The sequence below is a fragment of the Aethalodelphis obliquidens genome, unplaced genomic scaffold (assembly GCF_003676395.1).
Source record: "Aethalodelphis obliquidens isolate GAN/ISIS:26980383/991018 unplaced genomic scaffold, ASM367639v1 scaffold18, whole genome shotgun sequence".
NCBI lineage: Eukaryota > Metazoa > Chordata > Mammalia > Artiodactyla > Delphinidae > Aethalodelphis > Aethalodelphis obliquidens.
The window spans coordinates 15,719,170-15,742,688 of record NW_020837962.1 but is presented as its reverse complement, the minus strand read 5'-3'; the positions used below and the strand labels follow the sequence as shown (position 1 = coordinate 15,742,688).

Sequence of the window (23,519 nt, the reverse complement as noted above, 5' to 3'; positions counted from 1 at the left end):
GGTTTTCTGCACAAAAGCAGCAGGAAAATTTCTGAGGTCAACTGGGATCATAACTTGCTTTTCCTTATGGCAGCACTATTAGCAAAGAGCAGGAACACCGAGCAACACTTAGGCACCTACTGTTTGCTGAGGCAGAGCATTGGTTGTGCTCACCACGCCATGAGTTTGAATGGGAACGCTTCTGCAAGTTTTCTTGTGCTGCACGTAATCCCCAAGGACATGAGGGGAAAATGTCACCACTCCACGTGGCCACCAGGTCCAGGTGGATCCCACGAGGAGGTTCTTCCTGACCTCTGGCCTCTGACCTCTGACCTGTGCTGCTCCCAGGCGTCTTGATCCCTTTCAGCTTCCTGATCACTGTTATTCAAAGAATTCTTCCTTCTTATTTTTATGGGTCAGTATAGGGCCTATGCGTCTTAGAGCAAGTTCCCCCAGCTGTCTCCCCCCTTGCCCTCTTGGACAGAGGAGAGAGAGGCGACAAAAGTATCTTAATACCCTGGATAGTGTGTAACGTTTATGGTCCATGTGATATGCTCCCCACCACCCCAAATTCTGAAAATCACAGAGACATCCTAGGACACAGACATGTCGCTCCAGCAAAGGGCTAGCACTCATTTTGCTGAAAACGAAGACTGCTGGGCTCTGTAATTCTTTTTTTAATTAAAGGTATAATTTATTATTATTTTCATATTCTTTTCCATTATGGTTTACTAAAGGATATCGAATAGAGTTCCCTGGGCTCTACAGTAGGACCTCGCTGTTTGTGCTTCTTTTCCTAGCTCGTTCTTAGCTCTAAATAATACCACGAAAGTCATTTACCTACAGCACCACAACTACCTGTTTCTGAGATGTTCTTTCAGAAGAAGTAGGTGTATTTTCACATCACTCTACTTCCGCAGATCAAATATTTGAAAAATGTAACAAGAATGCATGACACACCCCATTTCTATTTCCATTTCAAACACAGCAGACATGCTCAGAACCCACCTCAAAAAAGGTGATTTGGACATTGACCCAAATGCAAATGTTCCCGTATACTTAATTTGGGCAATTTTTTTAATCTATCCAAAAAAATCACTGATTTTTCAGAGCTCTAAGATCTTCTTGAATGTTAGGCAGAACTTTAAAGGGTTAAAGGTCACTGACATGTCTTCACCTCTGGTTCCTGGGATATACTGAATACATGGTGTTCGGAATATGCCGACGCGGTCTGGCCAACTGGAAAAGGTTCATCAAATTTTAATCATGGCCTTGCCCATGACTGACTGTGGAAAGGCACAGTTGCCTTACACTGTCTAATCTGGATGATAAAGACAGCAAGATAACAGGGTCCCCAAAGGAAGCCCACCAGGCCAGCCCAAGGGAAACGGTCTCTGCTCCGTGAAAGCTGATTTAATTTCTTTGTTGAGATGGACAGAGGGTTCCTGAGAAACGCTAGTTGTTCCAAGCTGCCCCGACATTTCCCTTTCTTTCCTAGACGCTGACTTTGTTCTTTACTGTACTGTCTCTACCACGTAGCAAGGGGAAATTGGAAGGGGAAAAGAGGTACTTACCAGGAAACTTGTTCATCATAAATGAACTGTGAAAAAAAATAAAAAGGAGAGAAGATTAGACAGACACACACACACATACACATGCACACACAGGCTTTATAACTGCATGTTATCCGCCCTTGTGGCTGGCTGGTGGGAATTGGGGCTGGGGCCGGTTTGGGTTGTGAAGCATCTGTGGGCAAACTCCCCTCTGTGCTGGTTTAGTCTCTCGTCAGTGTTCGTGGAAGGAGGTCTTGTTGGCAGACTCGGGTGGGCATCCGGCCATCCCAGCCTTCCTGCAAGTTCTGTCAGAGGATGGAGAGAGAGGGAAGCATGCCCAACCTCATTATTTGTAGAATTTCAGATCTGGAAGGGGATGCGGAGCTTGGTGGGTGCTTGCAAACATGAGTCACTTACGGGTCCCCTGGAAGCTGTCTGTATGTCTCTGCGCATCGTACAGCACCTTCGAGCTTTTATGATAGCACCTGCGCTTCTATAGAGATTAGCGAGGGTCAGAAGCAGTGCAAAGGGCCAAACAGAGACCCTCCCTGATCAGTTAGGAGCCGAAGAAAACACACGACAGGACTGAGTTTAAGTCCTACTCCACATAGCATCTAAGATCACTTTTCATTTTGGGGGAAAAAGTGGTATAATTCTGGCCCTTTGATTTATACGGGAAACGGAGCTGCAGAGAACATGAGTAATTTCCCTGGGGTCGCCCAATTAGCTGCAGAGTTGGTCCTAGAACCCAGCCCTGGCTCCTAACTTCATGTTCTTTCCATGACACCCTTATCTGCCCAGATGGTACGGTGCTGAACCCAAATGAATGCCCTTCTATTTCATTCAAGTAGGAAGCTGTTTCTTCCCACACTCACAGGACATGACTGATTTGAGCGCGATCATCTCTGAGCAACTTTCGTTCAGGGGCCCTCTGGAGACTCTCAGGCAGAAGCATCTGGGTGTAGAGGGTGATTACTGCACCCAGGTGGTAAACTCGGCGAACAACGGGACATCGCTTCAGTCCCCGGCGATGACAGCGACCACCAGTTGTGAGAGACACAGAGAAAACCTCAAAGACCAGCAGGTGCAGCTGAAAAGGTGCACAAGAGGACCTCCCTCCAATTGCCCCAAAGGAGCATAGAGAAGGATGAGGAGAAAGGAGCCACCCTTTTCTTTGTAACTCACTCTTCCCAACAAGACACTGACAAAGACACTGGCTTCATCAGTTTTTGCCGCTTTGTCATCTGTCATTATCGGATCCAACAGGGCGGCATTTGGATGAAAATGTCAGACCAGAGTGGGAAGAGAAATAAAGAAGTAAAGGGAACTGCCCCACAATCCAGGCTGGATGGTGTGGAATTCATTCCCAGGAAGGCATTCCCAGCCGCTGTTACATAATTGCTAGCTTTCAAAAAATCCAAGAAATCATGGAACAGAAGCAGTGGTTTAAGTTGGAAAATGTTTTCTATTAATTGAAGTTAATTCAATATCAGTCTTGGGCAGCAGGCTGGAACAATCAATTCAGAGCCACTTAAGAGAGCACAAGATACTAGTAAAGAGTTGATTAGATCACCAATTTAATGCTCCTCTCTGGGGAGGGCAGCTATCACTCCGCAATATGCAAGCAGCTTGAAGAAGCCTTATTTTGTGCCACCTAACTGACAGGCGAAAAAAAAAATCAGAATGGGCTTAATTGTACAAAGGATTCCAAAGTGAGAGCAGAATTTACAGGGAACACAATAGCAGAGAAATAGTGAGGCATGCCTGGATGCAAACGTGGTGGGGGGAGGGAACCAGAAACTTCCAAACGACAGAGGCAGCGATGCTGGTCCCTGCCCACCTGGAGCCCTGAGGCCTCAGCTACCCTGTGGCCCACGAGTGAACACGGTCTGGGTTTGACCCCACTGCTTCAAGAGGATCGGGTGGAAACATGAGAGCCTCCAAAAGAGAACGGTAACATTGATAAAAGGGACTAGAAATCAGGCCTTTGAGAAAACCTGAATGGAAAGAGGCTTGTGTGTGGTGAGGAAAGAGACCTGCCTGCAGAGTCTGGTGGTGCCTGGAGGGGGCCGCCAGCTGACTGTCACCCACCCAGAAGGAAACCCGCACTGTTCACAGACTGTTCCCCTGGGAGACCACATCTCCGGACCACGCCGACAGAGCATGGAACCGGCCTGTCTGAAAACGTAGGACGACAAAGATGGTGACTCTCACTTGGTGTTGTTGATGGTTAGAGCGGATTTCTTATTTCTTACAGATTTTACTTCATTTGATTCTCCTAAGATGAGTGTTGCACATCCCTCTGTATTTTCATGCTCACTCGGTGAGTAAAAGACAAAACAACTTCCCCACCCCTGCTGGCTGGGTGACTAGGGTAGACGAGAACCTGAAATCACACGCCTTGCCCCACCTGAAACAAGAAATTGCGCCCCCAGTTCCAGCCGGTCCCCACTAGGTGGCGCTCACGTCCCGGCCCCGCATCCCAGCGGCCCGGCCCCGGCAGAGATGTTGAGATCAAGTTGGACCAAGTCCCCTTGGCGGCTCCATGAAATCTCCTGGGAAGTGGGCAAGGGCCCCTGGACAGACCGCTTCCTGCAGCGGCCTGCGGCCAGCCCACTGCCATCACGCGGCGGGGTGACGTTCTGGAGGCAGCTCCTGCCCGGTGCTCTGAGATGGGGCCGGGTGGGTCCCTCAGTTACACCCACACGCAGTCCCCAGACCTGAGCGCAGCGGTCAGAGGTGCCCCACCCTTTTCCCAAGTGGGATTTTGCAGAGGAGCCTTGGGAAAGCAGCTCTCTGTGCTCTGCTGGTTGTGTTTGGGGCGAGGCCGCTATTGCCCCACCCCCCGCCAGGGCCCGCGTGGGTGCGCTGATCTCTGGGCCCCAGATTTGCTGCATGGCTGGTCAGGGACCTGCTCTCTGACCCATATCTGGTTCCTCCAGAGCAACCCCCGGCTTCACGCTAAGCTTTCCACGTGTTCCGCAGACGAGCTAAATGGGAACTCACAGGAGTGAATCTGAAAAAACCCTCTTTTCCTCCAGGCCTCCGCGAAACGTTTGGGAACCATGGAAACCAGCTTTTCAGTGCTGGTGTCTGCTATAGAATTCTTCCGAGAGAGACAGGATTCCATCAGGCAGGTGAATCCCTGGATGACCGAGCAACCCAGGGAACTCAAGGCGGAACAGCAAGGAACAGACAGCCGGTAGTCGCAGGCAAGTGGGCAGGAGAGGAGAGCCCAGGCTAGCCCCGCAGCGCACGGCGGCCCTGGGCTGGCTGGTTGTAAGCGGTAACCATGGCGCTGGGCGGCTGCTGTGCTGGAGCTGAGACCTCGTAGCTTGTACAGTAATCTCTGGCACCATCAGAATTTTAAGCAGTGAAGGTAAAAGGAGAAAATCAACACCATCATTCTCTTTCAAGAGGCTGAAACCTTGAACATCTTTCCCGCGTTGCTGGGAAGGGAAACTGCTCCCCCCCACGGCGTAGATGCCCTCAGGAGATGTGCCTACTCGGCGTCCTGCATTCCTCCGGCTTCAGGGACAGGGTTGCGGGTGGCTTAGCGGAGCCCACGGCGATTCCCTCTGAGGGGAGGAGTCAGATGGAATGCATTGGAAAACAGCTGTGAGGCACAGATATGGTTTCCAATTGCAGGGTAAATCGTGATTCTGACATGAGCATCTCCAGCTGGCCGACCTGACGGTGCTGGGGATACGGGAGGGTAGGAACTAAAGGCAGGGCTTGAGCAGAGCTGGACATCCCATATCAACCTGCAGGGCAGGCCACAGCAGAAGAAACAGTGATGAGAGGACCAATTTAGGATACAGGAGATGACGGTCGTTAAAGCAAAAGATTACGTTCGCTCAGCAGCGCAAAAACACAGGCGAGGAACTAAAAGGTCCAAGTTGCTGTCCTCGCGAAAGAGCAAGTCTCCTGGAATCCCATCCAGCCAACCCGATTCCCGGCTCTAGGAGCAAATGCTCGGATGCCCCGGCTCCCTCCCTGACCCCAGCACCACTTAAGAGCAGCCCTGCCTCTTCACTGTGTCAGGGATTAGGGAACAGGGGACCCCCTGGTTTGTTTGAGGAACTTGAATGTTCTCTCACATCCTTCTGTGTGAGAATCTTCTGGCTGCCAGAGTCATTCCCGTTTTGCTGGGCCCCTGAGATGTAATCGTGAGCAGAAGGGCCTCAGGGTCTCCAAACTGGAGAAGGAGGAAGGGCCCGAGGGGAACAGGCCGTGGAGGACAGCGGGTACCAGAGGACAGTCAGCAGGGTACATGTCAGGCACTTTCCTCTCACAGAAAGGGCGAGATAAGGAGATTTAAGATGAGTCGTCTTAATGAAAGACTTCCAGGAGAGGGAGGCAGACGTTCAGTCTCCAAATGTAAAGTAAACGCTTCCTCCGGGTGCCCCTGTGAAGGTGGACTTCGTGGTAGGTGGGGTAAAGCCAGACTGTACGAGGCAGGTTTTGTTGGCGGGAAAACCTGAATTCTTTGCTGGGCTGATGCAGCTGTACATCTTCTCCTCCCGCTCTGGTTGGCCTGAGAGGTTGCAGCTCGCTCACCTTGAGCAAATCCCTGGATTTCTGGAGCCTTGGTGTTGCCATCTGTAAAATGGGACTCCTATCACAGCTGCTTGTGCAGTGGTGAGTATTGAACTAGGAAATCTCTATCGACAGACCCAACACTGTACTCAGTCCCGTAGGAAGTGTGGAGTCTATGCCTGTTGAAAGTGCCCGTGAGAATGTAGGTATACTTTCTATGGAAGGATTTGCTCTCTACCACTGTGCTCTCCAAGCTGATAGGCACTAGCCACGTGTGGTCTCATACATTGAAATGAATGAAATAAGGTTCAGTTCCTTGGTTGCAATGGTTGCATTTCAAGAGTACAATGGCTAAATGGGAAAAGAACTTGAAAAAGAAGAGACACATGTATATGTACAACTGAATCACTTTGCTGTACACCTGAAACTAACACAACATTGTAGGATCAACTCTACTCCAATATAAAATAAAAATTAAAAAAAAAGAGCTCAAAGGCTCACGTGCTTGGTGGCTATCATACTGGACAGTGCTGCCTAGGCTGTCTCCGGCAGATGGGTCAGTTGAGTTGTCTCTCTTTATCAGAGTGGGGGGCTGCACTGAGTGAGAGGGCAGTGTCACCTCGGATGAGCCTTGCTGCTGTGCCGGTGCTCAGGTTGCCCTGAGGGGCCCCCCCACTGCCAATGGCCCACCCGGCCCTTCTCCAGATGGGCAGCCCCTCCTCCCCCAAGCTGCATTTGTGAGCCTGTCTGTTATCTGGAACCTGTCTCAGAGGCCGCTCCATACCCCCTGGAAGTTTCCCTTCTCTTGGTGCTCAAAACCCCCCATCTTGAAGCAGAGATGAAGGGTAAAAATAAAGTATCCCTTTTAGGGCAGCTGTTAGATTGACGATGTAATGAATCATTTGCATTTATGTAAATTACATGATTATGTAAATTACAGTAACATTTCAATAAAAGAGACTGTCTGTCGGGTCTGCTGGAATTTGGAGAAAGAAGATGGGGAGGCTGGAGCTGCCATCGTCAGATGGGGGTGGGTCCTTGGGGAGAGTCCATGAGGGTCTGCGGAGTACCCATCGTGTAGAGGCACACAGGACGTGCTCCAAAGGACCCAGGATGCTCTCAGAACCGAAACAGCGACACTTCTCTTGCAGAAAGAGACCCAAGTCACGGGGTGAGCTTCCTAGGCCATGTCAAGCTTCTCCAGGGCCTGATGTTTCACTGTAGAGAATGTCACCTGGGCTAAAGGGGGATGCCTGATGGGGCGGGGGAAGGGCGCTGAGAGACAGGCGCTGTACGCTTTTGCAATTAGAACTGCTTTAGATGAGAGCATGTTCTTAATTTCTTCCGCTCTCTATTTATCTATTTATTTTTACGCTCTTTCTTTAAAAAACAGCAACAACAAACAAACTAGAAAATAGCAGAGAGCAAAGGTCAGGTAAATCCCAGATATCGACGTGAACTGAGTCCCTTGTCTCTAAGTTAACCGGTTGAAGCTCTGTTGGTTTCAGAACACCCGTGCTGTGTTTCTGCTTTTTGGCCTGGGCCTCTGCAGCAGCGTCCATGTCAGCTGTTTCAGAATCCAGGTAGTAACGACCCCATCAGCACTCCCTGGACCCGCGGCCCCAAGCCTCCCTGGAGGCGTGGTCTTTCCAGCTCTTTGGATCCCCAGCCCTGAGGGACTGTCCTCGGGGCTCCTCCCTGTGGGCAGATGTATTTAGAAGTGGCCTCTGGTCCCATTTAGTCGGGACTTGCCCTCCGGGTGAATTAGCTCTTCATTGTGGCACCTCAGGGGACTGCCTTCTGAACATTTCAGAGCCATAAAAAGGGGGAGAGGGTAAAAAAAACCCTAATAGTTAAAATAAATTATTCAGATAATTATTGGTAATTATTTGTGGGTAGGAGGAGGGTTCTAAATATAGGACTTTTCAGTGCCCATTGCAGAGTCCGACGGAGAAGCTTTGTGTTATACAAGGAAAACCCAAAGAAAAGTGATGCTGTTACCATGACATTAGGGAAAACATAGAAAGAGGAGACTAGGAAACCTTGACAAAAAGATATGGCATGTGGAGCAGCAGCCTGGGGCTGGCGCATGGAAGAGATCTGTGGACATGGACGAACCTCCTTTGCTAAGCGCTGTTCTTCGGGTATTAGGCTGTTTTGCTCTTCAGGCTGGTTTTAAGTCTCATGTGAAAATGACCCCAAGAACGAACGGCCCTCAGAAATCCAGCCAACCAAGCTGCCATGATGCTTCCCCTTTCGAGACGATCCTCGCCTGCAGCAGATGAACATCTGAGGAAATGGTGTCCAACCGTATTTGAGGTTGAGTTTCTCCACTGGCATCAGAATCACGGGGGAAGATCCTGGTTGAAGTGAAGCTTCCTGGGTCCAACCCCAGGATCTACTGAATTCAAATCTCTGGTTTGCACGTTTCCAGGAGGCATGCTGAGCGTTTCCTGTGCTGCTGAATTTGGAGGAACGCCACTTAAAGTAGAAAGAACCGAGACCAAACCCTGAGGCCCCAGACGTTCTCTTTTCCATTACTTCCTAACAGTGGAGAAAGGTAATTTTTCTCAAGATCATAAAAATCTAGCCTTGACGTCAGGTCGGTAAATACACAGTCCCATCTCTAGGTCACAGCAAAGAATCACTTGCTTTTGACTCTGTTGCCATCGGAGGGAACACAGAGCTGCTGGCATCCTGCGAGCAGCTGAGTCAGCTCTGATTCATCCTCAGCAGGTGACTGCTTCGCCCAAAGACCCGGCTCGGGTGAGCGTCGCCCACAGCCTGAGGATGCAAAACCGCTTTGTTTCTTCACACGTCATTAGCAACAATTACATTTGTTCTATCTTGAACACAGCCAGATAAATGTGACAGAAGACAGGCTATTTCACACAGGTCCAGGAGGTGTCTATGTGAAAACAGTGAAACTGACGCCGGCAAATCCGCCGACAGGCACGACGGGCGTGGACGCTACCAGGTCCGTGCTCCCAGGGGGTCTTGTTTTTTTTTTTCCTTTGGTATAAATTTATTTACTTATTTATTTTTGCCTGTGTCAGGTCTTCGTTGCTGCGTATGGGCTTTCTCTCTAGTTGCAGCGTGCAGGGGCTACTCTTTGTTGCGGTGTGCGGGCTTCTCATTGCGGTGGCTTCTCTTGTTGCAGAGCACGGGCTTCAGTAGTTGTGGCACACGGGCTTCAGTAGTTGTGGCTCTTGGGCTCAGTTGCTCCACGGCATGTGGGATCTTCGACACGGCTCAAACCCGTGTCCCCTGCACTGGCAGGCGGATTCTTAACCACTGCACCTCCAGGGAAGTCCCTCCCAGGGGGTCTTGGACTGCGTTGTTCTGGCTCATCGCCTTGTCCCTAGGAGGGTGGACACCTCCTTCTGGAATTCAGTAAAATGGAGAACTGCGTTCATTGACACCATCCACTAACACGTCTCTTGAAAAATGTAATTTTCAGAAATCATCCTAAAATACCCTGACAGCAGAAGAGCAGAGTGCATGTGAGCTGTATGGGATCAGGCATCACAGGACAAAGATTCTGCAGAGCGTGTTTGAGCAGTCTGGGCTGGGTGAACAGAGGCTTCTAGATCTGGGGGTGATCGTACCTCTTCCACAGGTACAAGAACACAGAGCTCATAGGTGTCCTTAAGTCTGCTGACCGGGAATTCAACAGACACACTGTGTTTTCAGTCCAACGTGGACGTCGGAGCACTTCTGCCCTTGGGGGGCTGGTCTCAACCCTCCTGATCGTCAATTGCCCCTGGAATGAGGGTGCTGTGGTTGTAAACCCAAGCTCTTCACTTGGAGCTGCTGTTAACTTAACTAACCCATCTGATTCCTTGGGGAGAGTCTTGTATTAGACATCACTTTTGACTTATTTGTATACAGCTTTATAATTAAATCTAATTTATAATTAAATTATTTATAATTAAATAATATACAGGTAAGTGCTTTGTAAACAGGTAAGTAAATCCTTCAGAAGATCTATTTCCGTTCTGTGCATAAGGAAACTAAGACCTGGAGACACTGATTTCTCCAAGGTCATTAGAGCTAGCGAGAAGGGGACCCGAACTAGGAGCCAGGTCTCCTGATTCCCATGTGTTGTTCTGACTTCCTGCCCTTCTCCTAGACGGCTCGGCTTGCCAAGCTAAGGGATTTGGGTTTGTCCCCACAGGACATGGAGCCACTGATCATATAAACACAGGACTGGCATTTGCAGGTGTTCTTTGTCGAGACACCGTTTGGACAGCTCTGAGGACTGACCAGGGAGGGGGGAATAGAGGGGGAGGGGGTGGGCAGCTGTGATGCTACTCGTTACATTAATCTGCAATGAGCTTCATCAGTGCAGGCCAGAGATGCAAAAAGCCTCAAGGAAAACAGGCTACGGGGGACACACTGGGGAGACTTTTACAAAGTGAAAATCCACAGGACACTGACGCCAAATGCGTATGCTGGGAGTTGGGGGGAAGGTCAGTTTAATATCATTCCCAGGCTGGGTAGCTAGGGTAGGAACGGGGGCTGAAATAAAGGAGGAGGGTCCAGTCTTGGGGAAATCATCCCAAGTGTAGAGACACATTGGGTCTGGGGCATGAAGGTGTCTAGTAGAGAGTTGCTTACCCACTGCTAGGGACACAGTGTAGGCGTGTCCGCGTGAAGGCGGTAATGGCAACGGGTACAGTGGGACGGGCAGGGCGTGTCCTGGGAGAGTGCACAGAGTAAGGGGGAGAAGGAAGGTCCACACCCAGGGATGCTGAAGGGAGTTACAGAGGAGCCCATGAGGAAAGTGAGTGCAAAGGGTTGGGGGAATCGTAGGAAAACAGCAGGGGATGCTCATGGAGCTGGGGGACCAGAGCCAGCTCCTGCTCTGAGCACCGGACCATCAGGCTGGGGTTCTGAGTGATCAAAGTAGCCGCCTCCACGCACCTGCTCCACTCGGAGGAGCCACACGTCACCCCAAGCTGAGAAGGATGATTGGGAGATAAGAGGCCAGGGATCCAGGTGAGGTGCCCATCACACACTTACCACGATGAGCGCGACCACGGACAGCGTGTAGTAAATGGAGTCCCTCAGCAGGCACCAGGAGGACAGAGCCACAACCTGGAGGAAAAGGGGAGAGGAGGTGAGAAACAGGACATCGACTGTGCGGGGGAGACAGCCTGGCTCCTGGCGCTGTGGCCAGTGATGACCCAGACACACAACCTAGCATTTGTGTCTCTGACCCGGAGACCCAGGCCATCTGCCAGTTGATAGGAATTTACTGAAGTCTTTAGGCATAACAGTCTGGGTCTCCTGAAAATCGGATGCCAAGATGGGGTTGAACCTGCAAGGACTTCATTAGGGGGAGACACCCAGGAGAGGAGACCAGGAGTAGGCCGGGCAAGCGGGAGGCTGCCCAGCCGTGACTCGGGTCTGACCCCCAGAGGAGAGGGAAAGCTGGGTAGACGGACAATCTGAGGCAGGTTCTGCACAGCCGAGCCAAAGTCCAATGTCTCCCAGGAGCCCGCCAGCCTCAGCATCCCTAACTCCACGTGGACCATAGGAGCTACCCGACCCTGGGTCCTTGTCAACACTCTACGCAGGGCTGGGCAGCTGCCACCCTTCAGAAGAGGCGCGGACAGTTGATTTGCACTCTCCCCCCCACTCCCCGCGCCCTCTTCTCTCCTCTCTATTATATGCCAGGCCTTGTGGGCACTTGACCCCTGGCTTAATCAGAATTTTTAAAAGATTGATTTGCGTACTGATCTGGAGAAAACATTATCTTAGCAGTGGGGAGCCGTCCCTTTAAAGATGTGGTGACTCTGCTGAGACCAGTGGACACCTTGCTGGAGGATAAGCAGGCTTGGCCTCCTGTGTGCAGACTTCCTGCAGGAGAAGGAGGCCCCTGGTGCAGAAGGAGGGGCGGGGCCCCGCTGGGCATTGTGGGAGGAGGGGCTGTGGGGAGGGGTGGGGGAGGAGAGAGGGGGAGGGACCCAGGTTAAGATCCCTGCTCTGGAGGAAGTCACTTCTCCTCTGCAAGTCCTTCAAAGTCTCTTTTGGAGCAAAAGCTGGTATTTTTCCTCTGCTCTGCAGAGTAGGTCCATTTTTGCAGACGCTCCCAAAGGAGGCTGGGAGAGTCCCAGTGCCCTGTCAGAGTTGCTTCCTGGGCTGTCACTCACAGTCCCTCCCACCTCCCTAGAAAAGTGTCAGCCACCCCAGGGCCACAGGACACTTCTAGCTGCCTTTGCCCTTGGCCTCATAAGCGGAAAAGGACACAGCAAATGCCACCTCTCAGCTGGGACAGTGACAGGCACACGGTGCACCAAAGACAACAGGAAAAGGGATTCCAGGGACAAGGCCGCCTTTGGCCTCTCCCCTCCCCTACTGCTGTGTGCGGCTATGAAGAAAGGATCAGGCAAAGTCAAACCAGAGAGGGCTTTCTGGATTCAAATAACATGAAAGATATGACTTAAATAGAACCATAAATGAATAATGAGGCCAGCTTCTTTTCATTAATGCATTCTTCCACTGCTGTAGGGACACTGAGGTATTTTCTGTTGCTAATTTTGCCTTATATGGATGTGTATTTGCAGATCTAAGTTACAGATGACAGGGTTGTCAAGAAGAGAACTTGTGCCACGAGAATCACTTTAGAACAAACTTTACCCTTTTATCATCTTTCCTTGGACCATATACTCTTAGAACCTGTGACCATCACTTACCGTCTATGGAACAGAACAAATTGGACTAGACTGTTCATTTTCCATCAGGTCATAAAACGTGGTGAATATTTTAAAATTTATTATAGTTAGGCTAATGGACTTAAAACATGTGGCAAATATCAATTCTGAATTTCCTTAAAAAATCACTTGGGCTTTTAATTAAAGATGGCAGATTGAACACATACCAGTACCTTTGCTCTTTCTTGTTGCACTATAACAGGGTAACAGCAAAAGGACTGTTTTTTTTTTTTTTTTTTTTTTAACAAGACATAAACCTGGGAGGAAAGGAGAATAGAAGAGCTGATCAGAGCAACTGAAGTTTGGAGGCTGAAAGCAGAAGAACAATTGGTCATTCAGCAGGCAGTGGGCCAAGCTCTAGAAGTGATGGTAAATGTGGCCTGAAAACGGGATGACCGTGAGACTGTTTAAGAATTCAATCCCAAACCTCCTCCCTCTCTTCAAGCGGACCAGTGACTGCACATCCCTCACCTTATCAGAAACAGGAGACCTGGCATTTAAAGAAGAGAAGTTCCAGAAAAAGGAGGAGAGGAAATAATCAAATAAATAATTAAAGATTCCCAGAAGTTAAGGATGTGCATTTTCCAGCACAAAGGACAAAATGATGCATACCAATGCACGTCATTGTGAATTTTCCAAAGGTCAGGACCAAAAAATGGTCCTAGAAACTACCAAAGAGAGAAAAACAGGAATATATACAAAGGATCAAAACCAGAATGACATTTTATTTCTCAACCAAAGCACTGGAAGCTAGAAGACAATGGAGGAACACCTTCAAGATTAGAAAGGAAAATGATTTCAACCTGGAATTCTACACTCAACCAAGTTGTTCATTAAGGGTGAGAGAAGACTAAAAATAAAAGTTTAGTTATCTCAGAAAAAATGTAATTCCTACGTATCTTTTCCCAGAAAGCTACTGGAGGATGTGCTCCACTAAAATCAGGGAGTAAAACAATTGTTACAGAGAATTATGTTACAATAAACCATTAAACCAAACAATAAAAATCTATCATAATAAGTGAAGAAGATTTCCAAGATGGTGGTGAAGGAAGATTCCAAAATGATGGTAAAAGGAGAATCCAAGATGAAATTTTTCCAGCAGGTCAGAAGACTCAGACGAAATGATGCCAGAAGGACAAAACTGATGGAAAATCTTATGATTTTGAACCCACGGAAAGGAGACTGGAGATCTCTGGGAACAGAACATAGATACCTCAGCAAACAAACAACAACAATAAAGACAGTTCTAAACCATGGGGAAAACACAGAGTTGTGCAGGAAAGGAAGATGAATCATTACCCATTATTGGCTCAGCTATAAACAGTGGTCACATAGTCATAATAAACACAGCATAAACTACCGTCTAAGCAAATTTATGGTGTAATTGTTTGGGGAGGACAGAGGGCCGGGCAATCGGGGTGGGCAGGGCTGAAAGAGACCTTAACCTTCCTCTTCCACACTACTGTGAAACCATGGAGCATTGTGGAAACTGAAAAGTCAAGTAACTGCCATAGAAGCAAGTTATTTGGAGACACTGAGCAAGTGTCAGGAACAACCAAACTAGTGGAAAGTAGCTGCTTCTGAAGGGTGGGACGGGAAGGTGGCTGTCTTTCATAAGCCTTCTGGAAATGGTTGCCTCTTTAAGCTCTGTGCATATAACTTTAATGAAAATAAAAACTAAAATAAGAAAGTATAATACAAGTTATCCACTTAGATTTACTCCTGCAAGAAATGCACCTCACGCTGAGCCTAGATGTCAAATCTGCATGGATAGCGATCTATTTTTATCTCTTTATAAATAGAATAGTTTTCAATGTACAGACTATCTTCAAATTTCAGCTCCAGATTCAGAGCCTACATTTACCAAAACCAATTTTTAAAAAATTTATTTATTTATTTAAAAAATTTTAAATTGAAGTATAGTTGATTTACAATGTTTCAGGTGTACAGCAAAGTGATTCAGGTATATATATATATATATATACACACACACACACACACACACACACATACACACACACACACACACACGTATATATTCTTTTTCAGATTCTTTTTCATTACAGGTTATTACAAGGTATTGAATATAGTTCCCTGTGTTATAAGCAGGTCCTTGTTGTTTATTTTATATATAGTAGTGTGTATCTGTTAATCCCAAATTCCTAACTCATCTCTCCCCTCACTTTCCCCTTTGGTAACCATAAGTTTGTTTTCTATGTCTGTGAGTCTATTTATGCAAAACCAATTTTTTCTATAGAAGCAATGAACTGGAGGACAAATAAGGAGGCAAATTAGGGAATAATTTTTCTCCACACTCTAGAAGGAATTAAAGCATTGTCGATTCTGCAATATCTATAGTGAAAGCTGTGACCATGACCTCATGTCCACCTCTACCTTCCCTTTCTGTGACCACTACTCACCACAGTAGTGAAGATTTACCTGACGCTTCCTGCAAACAAGAGGACTGGAAGGGTTATTTCATTCAATCCTACAGCAACCCCAAAAGGTGGGCAGTGTCACCCTCATTGGCCTGCAATCTGGACCTGACCAAGGTGAAGCCTTGACCGTGGTCATACAACTACCAGTGGGGTGGGGGCTTGGATCTGAACCCAGAAGCCTGGGTCTCACGGCCCTGACCCGACCCTCTATGCTACAATGCGTAAACAGAGGCAGGGTAAAAGCAGATACCCATTTGTGACATCTCCCATGGAAATATTTTTTTCTCCCTGACATTAAGCCATTAGGCAGGTGCGTTAGAGATGGTAGCCAAAGGAGGGAAGAGTTGGAGGTGAGAGACCAAAAAGCAGCTACCACAGCTCAATTTAAAAATATACTGCTCTAAAGAGACTCAGGGCAAGTTATCAAGGCAGAAGGAGTGGCCACAGTGACAATAGACAGGGATACAGATAGGGTACGGTCATATTCCAGGAGGGAGAGAGTCAGTTAGAAAACTGGGAAACTACTCCATTTAGCTAGTGTTTTTTTTTTTTTTTTAAAAAAACCCCAATACAGTTCATTGTTTGCTGATGGAATATTTTACTTTTCCACAGATGTGGATACACTGATGCTTGGTTCTAAGCCACTCTCTTTGCTTCTTGGTGAAGGGGCTTTTATCTCGAGAAGAGGCCAGCGAACATGTGACTCATTCGTTGGCAGGGAGGGATCTGTCAGCACCCCTGCATCAACATGGGAGGGAGGCTCTTTGGTATCTGTTGGCAGGCGTCACCCAACCCAGAGCGGGGGAGATGGTGATGAGAAGACAGTGCTTCCTGAGCACTTTGCAAAGTGAACAGGGGTCCTGGGAGAGAACCAACAGTGAGTAATGCTGCCCTTGACCTCATTAATCAATAATACAGATGGCACAGATTATGAGAGGCCATCCGCCGGCAGACTCCTCCATTAATTAAAGCCAGAGGCTCTGTTTTCCCCTATAGCTCTAGGAATCCCTCCCAGCTGGAATTTCATCTTATTTCTTTTCTATTTCTGGAGTGCATTTCACTCTTTTTCTATTGAATATATGCAGCTTCAGTTTCCTTCTTATAATTTCATGTAGCTTCAGAGTGGCATGAGGCGAAAAGAAAAAAAAAAACAATCCACACTCCCAAAACAGAGGAAAATACCTTCTCCTTTAATCAAATGTTGAGTGATAATCCGGAATTCTCACTCCTTCCAGGAGGTTAAAATTAATTATTCATGATAAAACGATATATTTTCTGCATATGGATTTGTATTGCAAATCTATATACAGCTATTGATATATATGCTAATATACACACATACATATGAACAGATAGCATATATAATAGGATTTAATATTTATGAATTTTCTTGATGGAGAATGGAATTTGACATTGCAGACACATTTTAAAAGGAACAAATACCCTCAACCTGTGAGCACTTTGCCTTTTTAAAAAGCCGTTGAAGCAGTCAGAACACCATAATGGTTACATGACATAAAACATAAAACTGCTATCGTTTCAGAGAAATGTTATTTCACACAAATTTCATGGAAAAGGGATCTGAAAATCATAACATGAGTTTTGTTCCAAGCTTTTGAGCTGACACAGTTCCTACAGCCAATTCTTATCTCAGGAAAGACAGCCATGCGATGTGGAGCAGGGATGGGGGCTCTGGGGTGTCCCCCACATGGTATGAGGGTGACCAGTGGTGCTAGGGGTCAGGGCAGGTGAGGGAGAGGTCTTGGCGCTACCGTCTGTTCCTTATTCAAGTACACTTTCAAAACACTTCGATCCTGGGAAAAGTCACCGAAATACAAATGGCTCCTGCTTTCTGGAAATTTACAGCCGAGAATGGACAGTAATAGGTCATGATAACTGGGATTGACTTATATACACGAATATGTATAAAATTGATAACTAATAAGAACCTGCTGTATAAAAAAATAAATAAAATTTAAAAAATAGGTTGTGTAAAAAGACAATAATAAGCTTTTGCAATAATAAGCTTTAATGTCCTCTTATTAATCTTTGCAAACAGGAAGAGGAAATGAAGTCATATTTTAAATTTTATTTTTTCTAAGGAAACCCATTCTGAGCTCTAGTTTTACTTAAGGAAGACAAATGACAAGTAAACAAGCTGCTACTGGAGATACATTTAAATAAAAACAAGGCCACATCAGGACCGTGCAGGCATACAGCAGTCTCCTGAATGCTCTTCATTGGTCAGGCTGAACAATAAGCACAGATGCTCTAATGACCTGAAGTGCCTGGGATGCAGCAGTGCCTTCTCAATCATTCAAAACAGCAGGTGCAGGAGTTCTCACGTTGGATGTAAGTGTTGCCTGCTAGGCCTTCAAAACTTGGTAGCTCGGACTGTTCTCACACACATCAGAATTAAGGGGGGTCAGTTCCGTCTTAGGGGAGGACTGCACCAGCTGTGCTCCTGGAGCCCTTTGCCTAGTCACCTAGGACCAAGTGCGGGGTCTGCACTCACTGCCAGGCATTGCTGTGCCAACCCGAGGGACCAGCACTAGGTACAAGTTTGCTGAATAAAAGTAGGGCATTTAGGGTAATTTCATGTAAGCGTACGTGTTAGCTTGGATTTACCCAGAAGCAGAGCCTGAGGCAAGGATTCGAATGCATATGGTTTATTTGAGAGGTGATTCTAGGAAACGCTGTTGGGGGAAGTGAGGCAGGTGATGAAAAGGTAATAAGCAAGTCACAGCAGCAGGAGACTGGGGCACGATCCTGGTGGGGCGCTCTGGGGGACCTTGGAGAACATGCCTCTCTCCTGTCTCATCCAAGGGGAGAGGGAGTTGGGGTATTTATCCACCTACTCCCACCAGTCATTGCTTCAGGGCTGCACTTGTATTATTGATTCCCTGGCCAAGGAGGGCCCTCAGACAGAGAAACACAGGTTCTGGCAGGGGGAAGTCAGGCCAGTGGGAACTGAAACGGTAAGGGCGAGGGTCATGGGTGGGGCACCAGCAGTGTCTGCTTTAACCCTAAACGTGGATTTACATAATAATCCAATAATCAGAGTAAGCATTCCTAGACACATACACACTCTCTCTCTCTCTCTCACACACACACACACACACACACACACACACACACACACACAGAGTTTTGTAAGCCTAAAAATACAACTCGTATATATACCACATCTTTATCCATTCATCTGCCGGTGGACACTTAGGTTGCTTCCATGTCTTGGCTATTGTAAATGGTGCTGCAGTGAACACTGGGGTGCATGTATCTTTTCAAATTATAGTTTTCTCCAGATATATGCCCAGGAGTGGTATTACTCAGCCATAAAAAAAGAATGAAATAATGCCATTTGCAGCACCATGGATGGACCCAGAGATTATCATACAAAGTGAAGTTAGACAGAGAAAGACAAACATCATATGATATTGCTCATATGTGGAATCTAAAAAGATGATACAAATGAACTTACTTATAAAACAGAAACAGACCCACAGACATAGAAAACAAACTTATGGTTACCAAAGGGGAAAGCAGGAGAGGGATAAATAAGGAGTTTGCGATTAACATACACACACTACTATATATAAAATAGCATATATATACTATACAACCTACTGTATAGCACAGGGAACTATACTCAATATTTTGTAATAACCTACAAAAGAAAAGGATCTGAAAAAGAATAAATATATACATATGTACAACCGAATCACTTTGCTGTACACCTGAAACGAACACAACATTGTAAATTCAACTACACTTCAGTAAAAAAAAAAAAAAAAAAAAAAAATCCCATTTACATAAGGTTCTAAAGCAGAGCATATGAACTGTGCTGTTTTAAGTCCGGAATAGTGTTCCCCTGGGGCCGGGGGTAGAGTCTGAAAGGGCACGAGGGGCTCCTGGAGGCCAGGACTGTTCTCTTTCTTGATCAGGTCCTGGTGACTGGGGTGTGCTCAGTTGTGAAAAGTCATTTAGCTGTACTTATGATGTACTTCTGTGTACTGCTGTGCACTTTTCTGAATCTACGTGGTACTTCAATAAAAATCTTATTCAAACAAAACAAAAATGCAATTACAAGGTTAGTTGTTAACGTGAATTTTACGTATTTATTTTAACAGTAACTACTCCATCACACCTGCAGTTGGCTTATTAGTAGAGTTGCCAGAAAAAATACAGGACACCCAGTTGAATTTGAATTTCAAGTAAACGATAACTAACTTAAAAGTATGATCTCAAGTATCACCTGGAAGAATATACTGAAAATATATTTGTTGCTTATCTGAAAACTGAAATTTAACTGGATGCCCTATGTTATGTGAAATCTGGTAACTCTATGTATTAGATTTTGGGCATTGGTTGAGATAACTATTTTGACTTTCTTTGGATAAGCACAAAATTGGAAGTTTAGTGATTTTGGAATAAATATTCTTAGGATGAGGGGAAAGCTGAACCTTTTCTACATTGTCTACTTATGCTGGATATTGACGGCTGTTTTATTCCAGCCATTTGGCTTGCTCAGAGTTTTTTTTCTTTCCCCCTTTGTTTCTTGTTAATTGTAGTAATTGCCCACATGTTCATTACAATTTTGTGGGAGATTTCTACCACACCAAGACTTTTTCCTTCTCTTGAAAAAAGCCTGAAGACCTGGCAACAGGGGGTTATTCTCGTGCCACCGTGGAGCTGTCAGGGGAGCCCTTTCTAGGTGGATGTGCATCCTTTGGCCCTCACTGACCCCTCCCCTTCCCTCTATGTTCCTCAGCTGCAAAGGCAAGAGTCAACCACCATGTACTCCTTCCTTTCTGCTACTAATGTCCTCAGACCTGACCCCTTCACTCATTTATTCTGTATACCTGGGCGCTGCCAGGACAGGCATTTGTGATCCCTAATCTAGAAGAATTATTTTAATTAGCCTTGACAATGCTGAACACACCAGCGGTCATTTCTTTACAACCAACGCTGTGCTCAGGATTCTAAACATTCTGTGCTACGTGTTCCTTTGCACTCACTGGACCCCTTTTCAGAACTGTGTATTAAAAGGCAAAAAAAAATAACAAAGAACTATAAAGAAACCGATTCACTGAAATCCAGTTATCAAAACATTGAGAACTCAAGATATCGTAATACATGCCTCTCTATTAACAAGAGCCAGTAAACTTCCTTATTGTAAGAAATCAGTTGTTTAAGTGTAGTGATCAGTGGGAAGGGTCTGGAGTACCTGCAGTAACTGTAACATAGCACGAAAACAGCTTGTGTGTCTATTGGAGACAAAATCCCAGCTCACGTTACCATGGCCTGTCCCTCATGAATAATGAAGTGAAATGTTAAATAGAAGTGGTTAGCAAAAAGAAACATGTATTTTTTCTCATCAGGTTCACAGGCCCCTTAACCTACTTTTTGGCAACAGAAGCCCTGAGGCTCTGCCCTTTCTCAGTCCCTGGCTTTTCGACATTTAATTACTTGTCCCTCCACCAGAAGGGGGACGGGAGGTAAGGTGGTTCTCTGTCCATCCTGGCTGCGCCGATGAGAACTTAGGGGGAGAGGTTGAAGCTAACAGCAAAAACACTGTTTGGGGCTGTCTGTGGATTTCCATTATGTGTGCTTTCTGTTTCATCCCTTATCACAGAGAGAAACTTGGCTACATTTACAGTTTTCCTGGAAGAATTAACGTGGCTCCTACAACATGCAATCTCTTATCTCAGCCCGGTAAGTGCCAAGTGGAAGTCATTCCGCTGAGGACTGAGGAGCTGCTCCCTCCACGGCTTAGTGCCATCTCCGCTAGTTACCCAAGTGTGGTCGGGACAGCCTGTTAGGACTGCAGCTCTCAGGCCCCACTCTAGACCCGCTGCACCCGAATCTGCCTCTTAACAAGACCGCCGGGGGACCCACATGTGCGTTACGGTGTGAGAAGCGCTGGCTTAGGGGATGCAGAATTTTGGAGTCTGAGTCACACCTGTGACCTTGCAGTATAAACAGCAAGAGACTGGGGCCTGCAGCCCTCACCCTGGGGTGGGAGGTCTGGACAGGATGCAGTGGGCATGGGTCGCCACTTAGGGTCTTTGCGCTAGAGAGCAACTGGGTGTGTCTGAGTTGCAGGTGCAAACTAGAAACACCGCTTGCGTGGGGTTTCCTACTTCATTAATTTCTAGCACCAACCCGGCTTAAGATGCTGGGGGAAACCACCCTTTGGTACAAACCAGGCCAGAACATTCCTGCTCCCTCCCAAGCTCTCGTACTCGACCTATTGAAAAGACAATATAAAGAAATCCAAATCAGTGGTGCTGAATTTATTTTTAACTTTATACCATTTGGGTTAGTAGGCAGATACACAGAGGAGGCAAGTATGTCCTCATTTTATCAATTATGAAGCCTAAAAGGACAATATCAAGCTTGAGGGATCGTTTCACTGTCCCGATCTGTAACACAGTCTTGTGGGACTAGGGTCTCCAAAATGGGGTGGGGCTTCTCTGCCTCTGAAGTGCTGATAGAAAAGGAAGCTAAGACATATCATGTGAGTTCAGAAATCAGACAGCTAAGACCGTGTATTTGAGTTGAAGCTTCTGGAAGTAAGAACCTGGCTAAAAGTACATTATTACATTAGCATTTGGTGTTTACACTACCACGATGTTTTCCAGGCTGTCAGAAAACCGGTAATGTAAGCATAAGGGGAAGATGCTCCTTTTCCTTCTCCTCTCTCTGGAAATTAAAATGCTGGAGGCAAAGGGGGATGGAAAGACAGGAGAGACAGCTACTTCCCAGTCCACAGGCTTGGATATGGATTTGGAAGGGTCCGTTTCATACCTGGAAGGATCCACATTTCTCTGGCTCCATCAAGTTACAGAGGACAGGAAATGTGGACCGTGTACTTTAAAACGAAGCTTTCTACCTACTGTTTGACGACGGTTGGAGCTTGCGTCATATCGGGAGCTCATCTGACCTATTCTGTGTCCAAAGGAAACGTGGGTGGCCGCCACCGTGGGAGCGCCAGGTTGGAAAGGAAGCACTTGTCGCCTCTCAGGTGTGGACTCAGGGTCACACTCTGATCTCGGGGGTGTGCAGTGATATTTTCATACCAAGAAATACTGGTTGCTGCGTCTGTGTGGCTCATCCGGCGCCAGCAGATCCATCAGGCAATTTATTTTAGGTACTTTCTGTGACTCAGGGTAGGGAGAACAGGACGCCCATGAATCAATTCTGCAGCCGCGGAAAACTGAACACAAGAAGGTTTCTTTAACGGATGCTTGGAAGATAACTTCCCCCTGCATTAAAGATCTTGAGAATTAAAATACGGTAACATCAAAACACATCTAGACTTGATCTGCCTTAAGCAGTGAAGCAGAGGCTCAGGCAGCCAGTAAAACCTGCCAGCTGACAAAAGCCTCTTCCCTAAAGAGCGGACTAGTTTTTAGCCAAAATCACGGGGAGAGGTTATCTAAGTATTTATGTTAATTTCACTTTGCAAATGACCGTGTAAATGGAGAGCAGTGAGTGCCTTAGCTGTTCCCAGGATCAGAAGTGCCATCAAGTGCGGTGTGGAAAGTAAAGCAGTAAGGATACGGTGCTTGTCCTGTTTGGAGGAAGCGAAGACATGAGGCGGGCTGGGGTGGGCGTGGGACCTCGCCCCTGTATCTGTGCCTCCTCTCCGTCCCCTGACTCTTCCCAATGCACGGCCTGCAGGCCTGAGCTTCTCCCCGGCCTCGCCCTTCACGTGCTGTGAACAGAAGCTCGGCCTGTGCTCATCCTCACGTCACGTCTCCACCTGGAATGACCACTGTTACCCACACCAGCCCCTCAGCAGTGTGCAAGGATCCACGCAGAAGTGTCTGGGAAGATCCTAAGACTCCGGGGTGAGCGGAAGGCCGTCCATGGAGGCATTAGGAAGAAAGAGTGGCTTTACCTGGAGCGCCCTGTCTCGTTCCCAGGAAAGAAAAAGCCCCTCAGAACGATTTGGGGCTTTCAGGTACCCGGTACTGGGCTGTTTCCCAGGATGCCATGGCCCGCGATGGAGTCCCTTCCTTAACAGCCAACATTTAAAAGTTGGTTCTTATGTGCCAAACGCTGCACCAAGCACTCTTCCCGCCTTTTTCCTTCCAATCTTTTACTCTTGACATTTTACACATGAGTCAACCGAGGCTAAGCAAGGTTACGTAATCTGCCCAGGGGTCAGAGTTTGAAAGTGATTGAGCCCCACCTTGAACCAGGTCTGAATACCTACAGAGCCCACACAGTCACCCCTTTGCCAGGGATTATTCAACTTAGCTGATCGTAAGAATGACCTGGGT

General features: G+C 47.1%; 1 protein-coding gene across 6 annotated transcripts in view; it reads right to left on the bottom strand.

The window, feature by feature from the left end:
* SLC24A3 (solute carrier family 24 member 3) overlaps positions 1 to 23,519 on the bottom strand; it is a 464,741-nt gene that overhangs the window by 53,616 nt on the left and 387,606 nt on the right. For all 6 annotated transcript variants that reach the window (XR_003435148.1, XR_003435147.1, XM_027118082.1 and 3 more), the window contains exons 7-8: positions 11,097 to 11,171; positions 1,554 to 1,579 (exon numbers count right to left, since the gene is read on the bottom strand). Coding sequence is in view for 4 of the 6 variants with exons in the window: in XM_027118082.1 (XP_026973883.1) it covers positions 1,554 to 1,579; positions 11,097 to 11,171 (101 nt within the window). In the remaining 2 variants the exon portion in view is untranslated. The remainder of the gene's footprint in view (positions 1 to 1,553; positions 1,580 to 11,096; positions 11,172 to 23,519) is intronic.